Source organism: Eleutherodactylus coqui, chromosome 7 (assembly GCF_035609145.1).
Source record: "Eleutherodactylus coqui strain aEleCoq1 chromosome 7, aEleCoq1.hap1, whole genome shotgun sequence".
NCBI lineage: Eukaryota > Metazoa > Chordata > Amphibia > Anura > Eleutherodactylidae > Eleutherodactylus > Eleutherodactylus coqui.
In genome coordinates, this window is record NC_089843.1 from 213,891,107 (window position 1) to 213,910,477 (window position 19,371).

Consider the following 19,371-nt stretch of genomic DNA (forward strand, 5'->3'; position numbering starts at 1 on the left):
CATTTCGTTTCTGGTTACGGACAGTACACACCATATAACACAATCTAACTCTCATACGGGCCCTTCCATTTATACCCACAAATTCACACTCACTGGGGTTTTCACTCACTCATATACAGACTGATAAGTATCTCATGTGAAGTAGAAACTGGGATTGTATTTACTGTACATAGAACTTCCCATATTGAACAAAGTATATATATAAGAAAAACTCTTATGTACCGCGGTTTTTACATATTTTGTTCAGAATAGGCTATCCAATGACAAACATAATACAACTTATGCCCATTTCCACCCACATACTTATATTCACCACTCCAGATAGCAACTATTATCACCGTTCATTGTTAAACCTTCTACCTTTCCTTAACTCATTGACTTGTTTTTTCCTTTCCCCATTTTTGTGTGTCCAGTTGTGTTTACAAACATCATCTCATTGAATTTGCTTGCGAGTCATACTTGATTTTTCCCACACCTCACGACACAGGTCTGGCTTATCTGACTAATAAGCACCTTCAATTTCGTCTCTGCCCATCTTGTCGTAATTGGAAAAATCCTTAATTAATTGAGATTCTCTACTCCCGCACCTCATGGCACAGATCTGTACTTTTGGCACCACATTGTGGAACCTCAACAGTCTGTTCGGCCAGCCATAATCGGAGGAGATTCTCTGGCTAGCCCACATGTTTACTCCAAGCCCAAATTCTCTTGAGTTGATGTATGCCAACATGGCAAATGCAAGCATTCCATGTGCACCCCTCCCCCCACATAACAAAGGGAGACCTCATCAACCACATGTTGAACAATGGAGACTCTCTCACCGCATGGACACACTACTGTTTTTAACCAGCAACTTTACTCACTACTATAACCTTCAGCTAAAATTGCTTATATCAACTTTCCTTTTTACTTTATTTTAACAAGTTATCCTACACATTCTTTGTTCCTTATTAACCTGCACAGTCTGCTCACACCATTCACTACTACAGAGACAATATAAACCCCCCATAGCTCACACCTTTTTACACGCAGGACATTACTTCACAGACAACATAAAAACCACACAGTATATCTACTTCATTGTTCTTTTGATACAGACTTATCATATTTCAACTCACCCGGCCTGGGGCGGATCATAGCAGAGAGGGAGAGATGGTATAGGTATAAGAATAGCTTATTACCTTGTTTGAGCTCATTATCTGTCCGTCTCTGCTTCGAAGTCCCCTTGTGTCCGGATAACGATGAAATATCTTCATATCTCTGTATCTTCATTATCCCAGCGGTGCCTCCAAATTTTGTTAGCGCAATTTTCGCTATTCGATATACTGTGTGTTCCAAATTAGATAATATGTGCAGGCCTGGAGAGCCTTTCAAAGACCACACGGCTTACATCATGTGTCCCAAAAGAATCTCTAGCTTTATTAAGCGCGGGTAAAACTTAAATAAGTTTCAACACAGGAAGTCAGGCAATTTAGGACACAGTTACATTATTTAGCGTGCTGATTGGTCGTTCTCAGAGGGAGGTATTTGTGAGGTAGCTTGTGATGTCATCCATCTGGGAGGAACTTCGGTGAGCATGCTCAGTTCATTCTTGAATTCGGTCTCATGAGAAGAACATCCTGTTTCTCCTCTCTGCTTGACCAAGACAAAGCATTCCTAGATAGGTTTTTGCCAGTTAGAACCGGTTTGACCAGTTCTTCACTGCTCCTTCAGTTCTTGTGGAGGTGGTGGTGGTGGTGGGGGGGTTGATGTTCGCTTCCTCCAGAGGTTCAGACCGGAAACACAACATAGCATCTTCACAATTGACAATAATACATAAAATACATATAGGATATCTCCCACATCATCAATGGCTCAGGAAACAGAGTGTTTCAATGGCTACTGTGGTCTTCTTGGGTATAGCATACCGGGCTTCATCTTCCCCACCACAGGAGGGGCCTGTAAGTGGCCAATGTCTTCAGGACCCTTTGATCACAGAACCGCAGGAATTCTTGCTTTGACATCCTCCGGGATTGTCCGCTGCACATCCTGAGAGAGCATGAGAAAGGGTTCAGAGGCTAGTACCATCTGGTCATCTTCTGATAATGGGGAGATGACTGAAATGCCACCTTCTTCTGTGTAAGTAATTGTTGCTTGGAGTCTTGAGAGGAGATCAGCTCCCAACAGATTGAGTGGTGATGTCTTGTGGACCACAAACCTCACCAGGATATTCTGTATGTCGACAGGGAGTGGTTTGCTAAGTGGGTTTGATGAAGGTTTTCCACTCCCACTGTCAATATGATCCTGTCACCCAGCAGGTATTTGAAGGGAAAATCATCTGCTCATATGATGCTCCTGGCTGCATCAGTGTCCAGTAGGAAGATGGTTGGTTTCCCTGCAATAGAAAGAGTCACTTGGGCTTGGGGCCCAGTGCTAACAACTGCAGGGCCCTGCTGGGAAGAGACCATACTGGACACACGCTTGCCAATATCCTAGTCGGATGGGCCATGGCCGGAATTCGGAGGAGGTGGTGGTGGAAGGCAGGATCATGGATGGCCGGGTGGCAAAAGATCCTAACCCAAATAGGGATCTCTGTCCTGTGTGTAATAATTATCTTTATCATTGTAGCTTGCTGTGTAATCCCCTGTATCCAGATGACCTGTGAAACCACTGCTGCCAGTGCTGCTCCCACCATGAACCTGCTGAATGTGTCCTCAGAGAATGTGAACAAGCCTCACACCCCCTTGAAGCCTCTGACCCCTGTCTACAACACACTCCAGCCTTAGGGCCAGATCACCCTCATTGGAACGAGTCAGTGCCTACGGGGACTCAGGCTAGCTGTGGTCCATTCGCAAGGGGTGTGAAAAACTCAGTGGTAGACCCGGAGAGTTTGCCTTTGTTTGCTTGAAGGGCCTGCCTCAATCTGGGGCATCGAGGAGGGTCAATCGTTGAGGACTGCGGGGTAGTGTAGGGACGGTTAGTAAAGCAGACAGTTTCAAGGGGGATTTGTGGAGGATATATATATATATATATATATATATATATATATATATTTGCACCTGAAACCACGTGATGTCGGACGTCTATGTCTTTAGCAAGTCACGCAGGAGCGGATGTAAAAAGACCATATTTGGACCACCCAATCCTATGCTTTGATTTCCAACCACATATTGCTTCCTGCATGTCTATGAAGGGCAATTAACTCATCGAGCTATATAAGATGCTATATGCCTACTAATAAAACGAGTCAAGGAAGACTTTTTACACTGACGGTCCGTCTCAGTGTCAAGTTCTTCTGTGCATGCACAATCTCTGAGGGTTAATCAGGAAGGGCGCAAACATTCCTTTTGATTATGTCTGGACCCCAAAAATAAATCCACGCCAAAATTCCTGATGTTGTACAAACATGAAATTTGGGATGATCATTCTTTACGTCCTAAATAGGAAAAGTAAAGGGGTCACAACTGGAATATTCAATCCTAAATGCAAAAGTATTGGCACACCTATATAGTGTAACTTCCTGGTGTCGTACAAACATGAAATTTGGGATGATCATTCTTTAGGTCTTAAATAGGAAAAGTAAAGGGTCAAAACTTTATTATTAAATGCTATGTGCAAAAAACTGCCCCTCCTATAACTTCCTGGTGTCGTGTAAACATTCAATTTGGCAAAACCATTCTTTAGGTCCTAAATAGGAAAAGTAAAGGGGTCACAAATCGATTAAATAATGCTAAGTGCAAAAGTAAGTGCACCCCTGTGTAATGTAATTTCTTAGTGATGTACAAGCGTGAAATTTGGCGCGAGCATTCTTTAGGTCCTAAATGAGAAGGGTGGGAGGGGTGGCAAATTCTGCATAGGGACATCCATACATGCAGCATGAGGAGAATCTTCTGCTCCTGTATGTGTATACATATTTTATTTCTCGGATACTCTAAAGTAACCTTGACTTCATAAAATTTTCCATGCAAACATGTAAACACCTGTATAAAATTAACTTGGGCGAGGTCGGGTATATTGGCTAGTATTTTATAACTGCGGCGTGGTAGTGAGTCTCACCAGCTAAATTTGATGTTAACTTTCTTGAGCTTTGTAAAATAACAACATTTGAGTAAATCCTAGGGGATAGTCTGAAAAAGATATAGAATTTTGGTCAGATTATCAATTTTGAGTGCATTCATTTTTCCAACCCAGGATAGCGGACATTTTTGCTATACTTTAAGTTCTGACTCAGTATAAGAATTTAGATCAAAAATTTGATCTGGGGATGCTGAAATCTGAGTTCCTAAATATCTTTGGGAGGACCCCTTCCACCGAAAGGGGAATAGTTTTTGGAGGTGTTTGGCTTCATCTGGGGGAATAGATATGCTTAGTCTTTCTGATTTTTGTGTTTAATTTAAAATTGCTAAGTCTGATGTATGTAGCAAATTCCTGTAAAATTACAAGAATGCATATTCTGGGATTTGAGACATATATTAAAAGATCATCTGCAAAAAGGAAAGTTTCTGCTCCTGTTTCTCTATGGTTACTCATTTGACCAAAGTATTATGTCTGAGGCCATTGCTAAAGATTCTATCACTAAAATACATAGAAAGGGTGATAAGGAGCTGTACTGTTTCTGTTAGGAAGAGAGTCTGGATCAGAGTCCTCAGGTTGTGGTCAACTCAGCAGGAACAATGTAGTCATTGGGAAGCCAGAGTCATACACAGAGCAGCAGGTACAGCAAGGCACAGGCAGATATGTAGTCAATGATCAAGTCACCCCAGGAACAGAAGCTGGAGCAAGGAACCAAGACAAAATTCAGGAGGAAAGCAGTCCACAGGAGGAATAGCTCACAAGAAAAAGTCCTTGCCTGGGACACAGGACTTCAAGGGTTTGAGTCCTGACAGTCTTCTTCCATTCCTGACCTGGTGGGCGTAACAGATGCTCATTGACTCATACTTGAGCTGATGCGTTATGACAGAGATACATGGTTCATAAAAGTATTCTAGGGCCTAGCCCTATTTTAGTTAGGGTCATTTCCATGAAATCCCATTTGACCGTGTCAAAAGCCTTTTCTGCATCTATGGATAGGGTTTTAATGCTGTTGTCTCGAGCCTTTCTACCTGAGACAAAACCAACCTGTTCCCCATGTATAAGGTGTGGAATATATAAGCTCAGTCATAGAGCTAGAGCTGTCATTTTGAAAAACCACTTAATATCATTATTTATGAGGGAGATCAGTCCATAGATACTGGAAAGTGAGGAGTCTTTCCCCAGTTTAGGAATACCAATTATGTGAGCTCGCAATGCTTGTGGGGGAAAAGGCAACCCCGGGAGACTGCATCAAATGCAGTTTAAGTTCATCTGTGTAAATGTCGCAATCAACTGCTGGTGTCTCATTCATGGGAATAGATCCAGGGAAATTAGGTTCTAGAAATTTGACAGTGTCATTTTCTTGGTGATTCTCGGGAGCATTAGTCGGCGAAGGTATACTGTATAATTTTTAATAATAGGGATGGAACTCTTCTAAGATTCCCTGAGGAGAGGATACTTTACCACCTACAGAGGAGTTAATGGAGAAGATATGGGATGAGGTGAGAGAGGGTAAGGGGCCTTTGCCAGTAATTTCCACATCTATTCTGAGATTCGTAATGTTTCGCCCACATCTTATCCCTAAAGCATAATGTTTTCTGTTTGAGAATTGATAAGATTTCATGTCTGAGGCCAATATTTCTGCCATAATGACTTCTGAGGGAAATGATTTATTGGCTTCATCTCTAGTGTTCCGAGTTTGTATAAGTTAAGAGAGTCTAAGGGATCTAGCGTTTTTTCAATTTTGTGCCATGTGAAGTAAATCTCCCCCTAAGGACAACCATTGGAAAAGAGATGAGATAGGTCCTGAATGGGGGTCATTTAAAAAAATGTGTAATTAGTGTTTTTAATATCTGACATACATAGAGCATAATTTAGCAAATTATCATTGAGATGCCAATTGGGGCTCTTGATATTTTGTGTCCAAAACCCTGGGAATCCATTTAGAGGCACATGGTCAAACAATAAAAAATGTCCATAGAACACCTAGGGTCACAGTCTAATAAGCTATATGAGATAAAAAGGTGGTCTAGTTTAATTAATATATGAATTGTATGAAAGGGAATGGAAGTTGTAGTCTTTAATGTTGGGATGAAGAATGCACCATAGATCAATTAGTTTTTAACTCACCAAAGCTTTCTTCAGTCTACGGGTCGCACATCTAGAGACAGGCGATCTGTCTGTGGAAGGATCTAAACCTGGATCAAGCGTCACATTAAAATCACGCCCAAGGGTAATATCAGATCCTTCTGCAAAATCATCCAACCTCTGGAGAGCCCTGGTCCAAAAGAATCCTGTTCCTAATTGGAAAAAAATAGAAATTAGCGATTGTATAGGGAAAAACAGCAATTGTAATTTTAAGAAAGATGTCGTTCCTTTGTATCAGATTGTGGAGTTAAAGGATTGTGCTTCGGATGCCAATTGTGATACCATGTTGTTTAATATTATTATGACAGTGAGGCATTCTAGTGGCTACAATGAGTCTCATGAACATATCTGAATTTGGGAGTGTTTCTCTGGTTTGTTAAGGCCTCTGGTGTTGTAAGAGCAAAATGTCAAAGATGCCATTATATTTTAATGACAGTGAGAAATGACAAAGTAGGGAGACCAAGTGGTGGTGGGGATGATGAGGAGAAGAGAGACAATCAAAAAAGAAGGAATTTCCAATCATAGTTCTACTGCAGTTTTACTCTGTATAAAAACTAAGATTTGGCTAGAGTCACAGTAGCATTGTGTAACAGTCCCTATGTGGGGTTAATAGAGCATATGCCAGATCCTTGACTCCATACCAACCCCAGCAATAGTAAAATAATTTTTATATATAGGCTACTTAAACACAATGTATGTGGTTATGCGAGACCGTATTAAGAGTGAAAAATGTGAGGGAACAAGTGGGGCACGACATCCTAAGGCCTAAGATTACCCAGACATATTGTGTAGGTTGAAGACATCTAATATAGACTGTCGTTTGGGAGTGTCTCAACCCAAACCCCACACAACCAGCATAAATCTTATGAATCCAGATCTTCAACATAGAAGTAGAGAAAAGATGAAAATATAACCACAATGTTATAAAATAGCAGCCTTTCCAACTTGGCCATAGGAAAAATGTCCTCAGTTAGGGCGCATTCGAGAAAAAGTGAGAGTGCCTAACCTTCGGCCCTATATTTCTGGTGAACAATGTGGTATTTTGTTTGATGTTTCTTCTAGCCTCTGACCTATTGGGTTGCCAACTCCCACTAGTCAGCAGAGGGGAATTGCCTTAAAGTCTCAGCCAATCTGGTAGATAAATCATGGGCAGTTTTTAAAGGTGGTCAAAAATTTGGATAGATCTCTGATGCCTCTGAAGATAGCTGCTGTCCCATCATACCCGACTGTAAATTTAAAAGGAAAGCCCCAGTCATATGGGATCTCCCACTCTTTTAAGGGTTGAGTTAAGTAGACCTAGAGCTCTGTGGAGTAATAGGGTCCTCCTACAAAGGTCAGGGAAAATTGCAAGGGTAGTTCCTTTAAATTTAATAGAGCCCCTTTCTTTTAGTTTTCTTAGTATGTCTTTTTTCTCCCTAAAGAAGTGGATTCTACAAATTACATTGATGGTTTAAGGCACAAGGATCTATGGATTCTATCAATCTCTACAGATTTTCTGGTGAATATTGCAAGAGATCTCCAAAACTTTTATGTGCCAAGTTCTCCAGCTATGCAGGCTCCACCTCCTCAGGTAGACCTCTGATATGGATGTTATTACGCCTGTTGCAATTTTCAATGTCATCCAAGTGTGTTAGGATATCAGAGATTTGGTAAGTGTGTTTGTTCAATATAGTATGGTTATTGTTGAGATAAGATATATATCTCTTATCTTGCATCTCCTCAGCCTCTGCTAGACGATGGCCTGTATGTTGTATCTCTCTCTCTGAATGGATGCCATAGCTTGTTTCTGTGAAGATGCCAGGTGTGTAAAGACACCCTTCAGTTCCACCTTAGTAGGAATGGCTTTAAGGTGTGTTTTCCAATCCCACTTATCTTCCACTCCATAGAATGCGGGGTTAATCGTGTGCCCCTCTGTTGAGCTGTGTAGTGCAGAGGAGTTAGTGGAGGAGGGAGACCATTGCTGGATCTATGGGGGTGGAAGTGCTCTGAAGTGTGAGGGGCTAAGCTGACTGCTGGTGCTTTGAGCTACAGGGGGGAGGGTTCTGCAATGCAGGCTGATTTAGCTAAATTAGTATCTCTGCTTCCCCCTGCTGTGCCGTGTGTGATCCTGCCAGCATCTGCTGCTGGGCTGTGTGATAAGCCCCTCACGTGGAGATCCTGGTGGGTCCTGCCTGCCTCCTCCTGCGAGGGATGGTCAGAAATGCCTCCTGGTGGCAGTTATTGTATCTTGATGCCACCGGAAACTAGGGGTGTGACAGTGCTTAGATAGACGGACAGCCCTGTCACACCCCTAACTCCTGAATGGCTCATTGTCAGTGTGCAGTCACTCCCACTTGGCTTACTCACCTTCCCACCGCAGCTGTAAATACTGTGGGCTATGATGAACTGGGTCCCTCTGCTGAAGCTATTCTGGCCGCCGCCGGTACTCTGCTCATGCCAATCTGGCTGCTACTGTTCTACTGGGCTGTTCCCATCATCCAAATGTGGCTGCTGCTCGGCTCACTACTCAGCACCCCGCTGCTGTTGCAAAGAGTGTGGGCCACGATGCAGTGTATCCCTCCACTGAAGCAACTCTGGCCCCTGCCACTGCTGTGGCAGCCAGCGCTGTTTCGCTCATCTGACTGTGGGCGCTGATGTTGCTGCGCTCAGCCAATGCTGTAACTCCTTTCACTCCTCTGGGCTGCTTTGCTGCAAAAGTCAGTTGCTACTGTGACTGTTTTCTCCCTAGCGGTTCACATACCACGGCAGTGCTGGTCAGTGCCAGGGGGATGGGGACACAGACTCCTGGACTGAGGGTGACAGTGCAGAAAGCACAGCAGCAGAGACACCACATTGTTAGAGTCTCTGCGGCTTGCAATTGACTGCCAATCGGAAGCAAGGGGCTAGTCTGTTGGCATTAATTACTGCTAACCCAGCTTAGCCACTAGCTTCCGATGGTGTGAAGATACTATAATACCCTGGTGGTGAGTCTTCACTCACTCCTCTCTGATCTGGAGACTCTGTGGCAGTGATCTCCTGCTGGGCTAAGTGTGATAAGCTCCTCACTTGTGGAGATCCTGGTGACTTCTGTGGGGATCCTGGTGACTCCTCTCATGGGGGATGTTCAGAGGTGCCTGCTGGTGGTGAGTCTTCTCTCCTTCCTCTCTGTTCTAGAGACTATGTTTAATTGATATCCTGCTGTTCTGCATGTGGAGTGCTGTCATCCTAGGTGCAGGCATCTGACTGCTTTGTCTGGAAACTAACTCCAAAGAAGTGAGGGATGGATCCAGAGTCCTCCTCCTCTGTTGCCCTCTGTGTTACTTGTTGCTTCCGACATCCCATCTTGCCAGGTTTTTGCCACAATGTTGCCTATTAAGGCTTTAGATTGCCGGGGTTAGCAGGAGCGTAGTGTACATATGTCCTACTATGCCAGCAGCCAAGCCATGCCCCACGGGATTGCACCCCCATGTATAAACACCTTACATGCCCCGTGCACAAAATATGCTGAAGAGCGCAATATCGGCTGGATTTCTCAGCCCAATATCATGCTCGCCGTCTGTTGGAAGCCTTACAGAATGCATTTTGTATGTGGTGTTTTGGATTATTGAGGACGACCTGTTAACTAACTGACTGAGAACAGTCGGCACAAAATGATTTTAGTTTTCTTCTGTGTTTTTCAGATCAGTTATGGAGCCTCCGACCCCTCATTATCTGATAGACTCCTCTATCCTCATGTTTTCCGAATGGTCCAGAATAACCACATCCACAATATGGCGATCAGCGAACTGTTGGAGCACTTTGGCTGGACCTGGGTTGGGATTATACTATCGGATGATGAAACTGGAGAGATTGAGCTGCAAATACTAATAAAGTACATGAGAGAGCGCGGGATCTGTGCCGCCTTCGCCATAACACTTACAGGGGAAAATTATATCAGGATTTTACATGCTCTAAACAATCCACAAATCACCATCATTATAATGTGCGGGACCAACTCTATTTATATAGTGGAATTAATAATATATTATACATTTATGTTTTTAGATAAAACCCTCATTCTTTCACCATTCTGGATCCCTGAGACTTATGCAGAGAACGGTCACTCAGTATATAATGGTACTCTAGCAGTGCAATTTTCATCACCTTTTCCAGGTCTGGAGGATATTATAAAAATATACAGGAAACGTGCTGAAAAGCGCTGCAATGAGAAATACTGGTGTTTGTTAGCATCTACAGGCAATATTAGTGATCTGGATTACTTCATATCCAACAATGACACCAATGAAGTACCCAAGTACACTCAAAAGTATGTTGCACAAAATGTGAAACATTTGCTCTCATTTGGGGTCGCCCCAAGACTGTATTCTGCAGTAGAAGTTCTGGCAAAAACCCTACATGAAATGTTCTTATTTATAAAGGATGAATATGAAGAAAACTCAATAACTGGATTTATACACTACAGACGGAAGTTACAGCGCTACATACAAATGTTGACGTCCTCACCAGATTCAATGAGATCTTCATATTACTTTAATGAGCAGGGGGAAGCCGTACACCCATATAAGATAATAAACTGGTTACATATAGAAGAGGCCTTACATGGGGTTGAAGTAGGAAATTTTACTCCCTGGGCCGTCAGTGGTGAAAAGCTTTACATAAATCCGCAGGCTATAACATGGAAACACACACAAGAGGTGAGAAGAGTTATAGTATGTAGGTGATTAAGTAAATCTTGTCCGCCCTTTAACATCATTATATAGTTTACATTCTCTCATCATACATGTGTGTTTTGTCTTTGACATCCCAGTAGAGGTTCTTGTCTTTCGCTTCAGATCCCAGTATCTCGCTGCTCAGACCAATGTTCACCTGGAAGCAGGAAGAAGACAAGAGAAACAATCCATTCCTGCTGCTATGACTGCGACCCGTGTTCAGAAGGGGAGATATCCAATATAACAGGTATATGGTAGTATGAATAGTAGGACTGAGTTATCAGTGGTGATGAGGACAATGGTGTACTAAATGCTTTACATATGAAAAACTCATAGAATGGTAGAGCTGGAAGGAACCTCCTGTGTCGTCCTCTCAGTGCAGGAAGAAAAATCTTCTTTTGTCCTTCATCTAAGGATAGGATATATGTGTAAATAATTTTTGTTCCATCAATGGAGTTGCAAAGTAAAGGCCCATATAGATACAATGATTATCGCTCAAAAGATGTCGCTCAAGCGACTTTTGAAGCGATAATCATTGTGTCATTTACAGTGCAAGATGATCGCTCAAGATGAGTGATCACCTTGCACTGCGAGCGGAGGATGCGGAAGACAAGTGGGATGTGCCTACTTGCCTTCTGCATCCAGCTATTCCCCGCTCCGAGCACCCAGCTGTTATACAGCCGAGCACTGGGAGCGGAAGATGCAGAAGTGTGCAGGGGTGAAGCTGGGATGATCTATTATAGTGTCAGAGATAACAGATGGCGCGGGGGGGGGGGGGGGGGGGGCGGGCTGGCTACGTGATCCCGCGGTGAGCAGGAGCTTGAGACAGGAGCGTGAGAGCTCCGAAACGCATTGCACTACTTTGTCCTGTTCAATAAAGCTCCAATTTTTCAAGTCATTACCAACAAGCCTCTTCACCTCATTTGAGAAGTTATTGCACTTGACTGTACCCACGTATGGCCTTTTGACAGGGTGTTCTCTCCTGAGGTTACCCTGAGCGCAGAATTTTTTTCTTTCATCAATCAGATAAGTTATTCATGCATAATACAATTCCATGAACCTTAACCCTTTCCAATCCAATTTTTTTGTGCATTTTCCCCAGCTCCAATTCATTTTGCGTGGGACAGAGGTTGGTGGATTACTTGGAGCAACAGCATAGAAAACCACACAAATAAATTAACCTAATGATTTGATTAGCAATTTTAGATACATTAAAATGTTTTTATTTATTTTGACTTATAATTTTTTAGCGTGTGATACTGTTTTAAACAAATTGCAGGATGAAGCCCAGGCTTCCTAGTACATGTTTCACAGTAAAAGGTGGTTTCTCTGCTTCCCCCTTTCTCATTTCTTTTGCTCACTATTATATGAGTAAGTGAGCTGGAAACAGCACTGAACAGCTCTGGATTCTTCATTTACTGAAAGCCAGATGTTCCTTCTCCTCTGCCCTGCTGCCCTGTATTCTCCGTCAATACAGGAGGGGAGAAAGAACATGAGTGCGCTCAGTAAATGAAGAGCCTAGCGCTTATCAGTGCTGATAGTGAATGCCCGAATGTGCTTCCTCTCCCGCTCTGCTGCCGGAGGCCACCCGACACACTTATGTGTGTTAGTGAGCTGGAAACAGCACTGGACAGCGCTGGATTCTTCATTTACTGAAAGACAGATGTTCCTTCTCTGCTCTGCTGCCTGTATTTTTCGTCAATACAGGAGGGGAGAAAGAACATGAGTGCAGTCAGTAAATGAAGAATCCAGCACTGTCCAGTGCTGTTTCCAGCTCACTTACACACATAAGTGTGTCTGGTGGCTTCTGGTAGCAGAGCGGGGGAGGAAGAACATTCGGGCATTCACTATCAGCACTAATAAGCGCTGGGCTCTTCAGTTACTGACTGCACTCATGTTCTTTTTCCCCTCCTGTATTGTCAGAGAATACAGGGCAGCAGGGCAGAGGAGAAGAAACATCTGACTTTGAGTAAATGAAGAAACCAGTGCTGTTCAGTGCTGCTTCCAGCTCACTTATTCACATAAGTGTGTCGGGTGACCTCCGGCAGCAGAGCGGGGAGAGGAAGCAGTGCAGAAGCAGCATGTTGGGTCTGTCCCAACATCTGAGCTATAGAGGAATGCAGAGAATAGAAGTCAGCAGGGCAGCATCCAATTAAAATCTTCTTTATTAAGTTAGATACATCAAGGTAGAGCAAGCAGCCACGTATCGACCCTATACATGGGTCTTTATCAAGCTTGATAAAGACCCATGTATAGGGTCGATACGTGGCTGCTTGCTCTCCCTTGATGTATCTAACTTAATAAAGAAGAAGATTTTAATTGAATGCTGCCCTGCTGACTTCTATTCTCTACATTTATGACTAACGGTGGACCCTTGGAGTCGGGTCCTAACTGGGCTTTGCATGGTACCTTGCACCAGTGGTGTTATTGAAACTTTGGAGTGCTGCTGTTATTCTCTTCTATTATCTGGGAGCTACAGAGGAAAATGACGATGTCGGGACAGCCCCGACATTGGATTGGAAAGGGTTAATAGACTTATTACTCCATCCCTGATCAACCGCAATGACATAATCATCACCACCTGTAAATGGAATAGATAAACACATGTAGGTTATAATCAGTTTGGATGTGATTGTTCCCGGCAAGAGAAACCACGTAATCTTGTAGATATGATACCTTTTAATGGCTAACAAAAATACATGATGTAGTAACAAGCTTGCAAACCAAGGCAGGGTTCTTCTTCAGGCTAAATAGAATAGATCTGAAGAGGCATGAATATCTATACACACTTATGACACACATACTTATGACAAGGCACAGACATGGATGCGATTGGTTTGCACTTAAAACGAATACTGCAACAGAGACAAACCTTTTTAACCAGACCCTGATGAGGGAGTGAAAGTTTTATGGTCCCTGTATTATGTTGGAGGGGGTTCACCAGGCCAGCAGTCTTATCTGTGTTATAAATGTCTTATTTCAGCCATTCACCCATAAAACCTAGGCAATAATTTAATCCTTCATTAAACGTGTCCAAAGTTGTTATAAATTTATATTCCCAAATTCTTTTATGGCTTTGTGATTTGGAACCACCTTTCAATATCAGAAATCTCATTTCTAATCATGGACATGACATAGGAGATAGGTGCTCAGCCACTGGTGATTTTCTCTTTCTCTGTTGTATGGCGATAAGATCTCATCCTCGCTTTCAGTTTCGGTCCCGTTTCTCCAACATAAAGTCCCCCAACAGGACATTTACTACACATAATCAGGTACACATCATCAGGCTTGGAACATGTGAATGTCCCCAGGATCCTATAGTCCTGCTGTGTGTTGGGGATCCGTGTCCTGTCCACGGTCAGTATATGTCAGCACGTCTAACTGTTCCTTACATTACACGGATAAGTTCCTTTTTGTATGTCAGAGGGCAATGCACTCTTGATTATAAGGTTCCTCAAATTTGCCATTCATCTGTGTAAAAGTCGCAATCAAGTGCTGGTGTCTCATTCATGGGAATAGATCCAGGGAAATTAAGATCTAGAAATTTGACAGTGTCATTTTGTTGGTGATCTCGGGGCATTAGTCAGCGAGGGTATACTGTATAATTTTTAATAAAGGGGCAGAACTCTTGTAAGATTCCCTGGGGAGAGGATACTCTCTCACCTACAGAGGAGTTAATGGAGAAGATATGGGATGAGATGAAAGAGGGTGAAGGGCCTTTGCCAGTAATTTTCCATATCTATTCCAATATTCGTAATATTTTGCCCACATCTTATCCCTTAAACATAATGTTTTCTGTTTGAGAATTGATAAGACTTCATGTCTGAGGCCCGATATTTCTGCCATAATGATGTCTGAGGAAAGTAATTTATTGGCTTCTTCTTTAGTATTCTAAGTTTGTATAAGTTTAGAGTTTTTTAATGGATCCAGCTTTTTTCAATCTTCTGCCGTGGGAAATAAATATCCCCCTAAGGACTCACTTTAGTGTTTTGCATTAGAAAGGAGCTGAGGTAAGTTCCTATTGATGATCATTTCAAAAATGTGTAATTAGTGTTTTTAATATCTGACATACAGAGAGCATCCTTTAGTAAAATATCATTGAGATGCCAATTGGGGCTCTTAATATTCCCAGAAGCGGCGGGTCTGGGAATATTGTTTTTTAGACGGTCATCCTTGTGTAGGGTATGGTGGAGTTTCTTTGCAATTTTCCTTAGTATCCCCAGTTGCAGATTGTAGGTCACTACTAGAGGTACATGATTGTTTATTTCCTTCTCTGTGTTTCGGAGTAGTTGATTCCTGGGTATCCTGGTGTCTCTGGTGATTTGGTCATCAATTGAGGTGGGATAGTAGCCCTGGTTTAAAAATGTCCTTTTAAGATGGTATAAATGTCCCTGTCTGTCTATTGGGTTGGAGCAGATCTGGTTGTATCTGATGGCCTGGCTATAGACAATGGACGTTTTGAAACATTTAGGATGGGAACTGTCCCATATGAGGTATGTGGGTCAATCATTTGGTTTTTGGTATAGGGATGTCTGCGCTGAGTTGTTTGAAATGTTTATGGTGGTGTCCAAAAAGTTGATTTTGGTATACAAGTAGCTTAATGTCAGGTTTATGGTAGGGTGGAATGCATTGAATTCCTTATGGAATTTTATTAATTCTTGTTTGCTGTTGGTCCAGATGATTATGATGTCATCAATATAGCAGAAATAGGCCAATAGTTTGCTGGAGCAGGAACCCAGAAAGTCACTCTCCAGTTTTGCTATGAAAAGGTTGCCATATTGCAGTGCCGTTTTACTGCCCATGTCGGTTCTAGTAAGTTGCAGGAAAATCTCTTTGCCAAAGTAGAAATAATTTTGTGTGAGGATGAATCTGGTGAGTTGTAATACAGATTCAGAGGCAACCCAATTGGCCTCAAGGTATGGCTGGCAGGCGGTAAGTCCATCTTCATGCGAGATGTTGAAATACAAGGATTCCACATTAGGAGTGGCCAGGATGGTGATATTGGGGAGGGGACTTATGGTTGACAGTTTATTCAGTAGGCCCATGGTATCTTGCAGGTAGCTGGTTGTGTTTCTCACCAGTTTGAGGATGCCTTCCACCCATCCTGAGATTCCTTCAGTTAGGGTTTCCACACCTGAGATAATTGGCCTCCCTGGGTCACCAGCTTTGTGTAGTTTTTGAAGCATGTGAAATGTTCCAATCCTGGGCTTCTCCGGGTCTTGATCCGGTTTGTTGTAGTATCTGGTGTCTGTCAGCAGTCTGCCTGCTTCTTTCTTGTAGTCTGATGTATTCGTGAAGACTATAGCACCACCCTTATCTGCAGGCTTAATGATGATCTCCTTGTTGCTCTTAAGTGCATAGATGGCCCTTCTTTCCTGCATATTGATATTAAATTTTTCCCTTTAATGCTTGTCCAATTCAGTAGATTGCACCATATTTCTAAAGGAATCTATATATATTTGTCCAAAGTAGGGTTGCATCCAGGAGGGGGTGTCCAATCAGACTTCCTCTTGACCCCATATTCCTCCTGTGTTTTTGTGCTTGAAAGTCCTGGGTCCTCTTTGTCATGAAAGAACTCTTTCAGTCTTGGTCTCCTGAAATATTCCTCCATGTCGCTACCGAGTTCTGATTTGTCAAGCGTTTTAGTGGGACAGAATGAAAGTCCCCTGAAGAGGACGCTGAGCTCCACATTACATGGGTTGTGAGATGACAGATGGATAACACAACAGTAATTCGGGGACCATAAAACTTTCACTCCTTTATCAGTGTCTAGTTAAATGTGTTTGTCTCTGTTGCAGTATTTGTTTTAAGTGCAACCAATCACATCCATGAATGTGCCTTTTCATAAGAATGTATGTCATAAGTGTGTATAAATATTCATGCTTCTTCGGATCTATTCCATTTCAGCCTGAAGAAGAACCCGAGAGTTTCGTAAGCCCGCTATAACATCATGTATTTTTGTTAGCCATTAACCCCTTCATGACGCGGCTCTTTTTTTTTCCATTTTCGTTTTTTTCTCCCCCCTTTAAAAAAATCATAACTCCTTTATTTATCCATCGACGTTGCTGTATGATGGCTTGTTTTTTGCGGCCTGAGTTTTAGTTTTTAATGGTGCTATTTAAAGTGCCATATAATGTACTGAAAACCTTTTAAAAAATTATAGGTAGAGTAAAATGGAAAAAAAAAATGACGTTCCACCATCTTTCAGTGCGTCTTGTTTCTACAGCGCACAAACTGCAGCAAAAAGGACATAACAGCTTTATTCTATGGGTCAGTATGATTCCTACGATACCAAACTTGTATAGTTTTTTTTTTAAATGTACTACTATTTTCTGCCGTCATCTTGTGCGCTCAATAACTTTTTTATTTTTTCGTTGACCTAGTTGAGCAAGGGCTCATCTTTTGTGGCATGTTCTGTAGTTTCCTACAGTACTAATTCAGAAAACATACGACTTTTTGCTTGCTTTTTATTGCATTTTTTCTGGGAGACAGGATAACTAAAAAAGTGCATTTTTTCGGACGACACCCATCATGCGGAAAAAATAGTGTGATACTTTGATAGATTGGACTTTTATGGCAGCGGCGATACCAAATATGTATTTTTATTTTATGATTTAGATTTTTTAATAGTAGATAAGGCAAAAGGGGGGGTGATATAAAACTTTATTTTGACTTTTTACTTTAAAGTCCCCCTGGGGGACTACAACATGTGATGCTTTGATCACTCCTGCAGTATGACGTAATGCAATAGCATTACGTCATACTGCCATTTGACAGGCAGTCTATCAAGCCACCCCACAGGGATGGCTTGATAGGCAGCATGCTAAGGCAGCCCTGGGGCTGGCAAGCAAAAGAGGACCCTTGACGTTGGGTTGCGAGCTTGTACCATCTTGCACACCTACCACTTATTGTTGCAATTTAACACCCTTGGTTATGAGGTTTATGATGTTCCATAAACGTGGTTCAAGGTGGACAATGTGGTAGATCAATACCTCGTTGTTGTAGTCAGGACAGGGCACCTAAACCAAATAATTGTACAGTGTCAGGTTCCCTTGTCATCTTGGTATGTATGCTCCATTGAATCACAGCATACATTGTTCACACATCTTACTATTTTATTGTATTGTTTGGTGGCAAAAGTCCCCATTTTACAATTGCTTTTGCTATGCTTGCTGATAGTGTTGTCTCGCCCACAGAAATGATCATGTAAAGAGCTTGTTCCCTCAAGCTATAAAATGGTCCCTAATATCACAACATAGATGTGCAAGGATGTGTACATTTTTTGGATTTCCCTTCCTAATACATGCACATGGATAGAAGCAACCCTGTTTCAGTTCAATCTATTTAACTGTTCAAGTAATGAGCATGCACTGCTGCTTTCCTTGTTTGCTTTTGGCTGAACTAACACATGGCTTTGAGCTGTCTCTGCTAACATGTAAACTGGTGCCTTCATAGTTTGGGTGTGTCTTCATTACATAGCAAAATTTCATTCTCAGGAAATTTTCAAGTAAGCCATTACATTGTATTTTGGAACTGTGTTCTGTGCAGCGGGCGTCCCTGCTTATGTAATTGTTTAAAACGTGTTTGTGCCGTTGAACAACACAGTAGTGTGAATGCGTTTCCACAGGACATCCTTGAGACGTTGTCTGGAGATTGTCCACAATCGTCTACACAGTTCATGTGCATTGTCAGTTATACACAATGCTGCAAACATGCACCAACAGCGTGTTTTTTGGCTTTGCATGAAAAGTCAGTGTAGCTTAACACCAGTGTTTTTGTCAGCATACAGGCACATCAAATGTCCTCAGTAGAGATGAGCGAGCACCAAAATGCTCGGGTGCTCGTTGCTTGAGTCGAACTTTCCGCGATGCTCGAGAGCTCGTTTTCGAGTAACGAACCCCATTGAAGTCAATGGGTGACTCGAGCATTTTTGTATATGACCGGTGCTCCGCATAGGTCTTTACTTGTGAAACTCTGGAAGACATCCGAAAGTCATGGAAACACCACAGAAACAGATAGGGAAGGGCAGGGGCAGCATGCATGACTGCATCTCAAGCTCCCAGGTCCCACTATTAAGCCACAATGGGGGCTAGAGTCTGCCCCCCCCCCAACAATTTTTACTTCAGACAAACCCTCATTAGCAAGGGAAACCATAGCTAAGCACCACACTACCTGCAACCAAGGACAATCACTGCCTGCGGGTCACACCACTGTCACTTCTCCTGGGTTACATGCTGCCCAACCCCCCACACGATGCTGCGTCCACAGCGCACACAAAAGTGTCCCTGCGCAGCCTTCAGCTGCCCTCATTCCACATGCTGGCTGCATAGCCACACCACCCTCATGTCTATTTCTAAGTGTGTCTGCGATGAGGAGGAACCGGAGGCACACACTGCAGAGGGTTGGCAGGGCCCGGCAGCGACCCTCTTTGAAAGGGGGGGGGGGGGCGATAGCCCACAATGCTGTTGAGAATCGCTGATAAATT

The 19,371-nt window shown here is 42.7% G+C and overlaps 1 protein-coding gene across 1 annotated transcript in view; it reads left to right on the top strand.

Annotated features, from left to right (window-relative positions):
* The first annotated feature begins 6,889 nt into the window (after positions 1–6,889).
* LOC136573592 (vomeronasal type-2 receptor 26-like) overlaps positions 6,890–19,371 on the top strand; it is a 46,043-nt gene continuing 33,561 nt past the window's right edge. Inside the window, exons 1-4 of the mRNA XM_066574864.1 lie at positions 6,890–6,941; positions 7,620–7,768; positions 9,858–10,048; positions 10,985–11,133. Of these exons, the coding sequence (XP_066430961.1) occupies positions 6,890–6,941; positions 7,620–7,768; positions 9,858–10,048; positions 10,985–11,133 (541 nt within the window). The remainder of the gene's footprint in view (positions 6,942–7,619; positions 7,769–9,857; positions 10,049–10,984; positions 11,134–19,371) is intronic.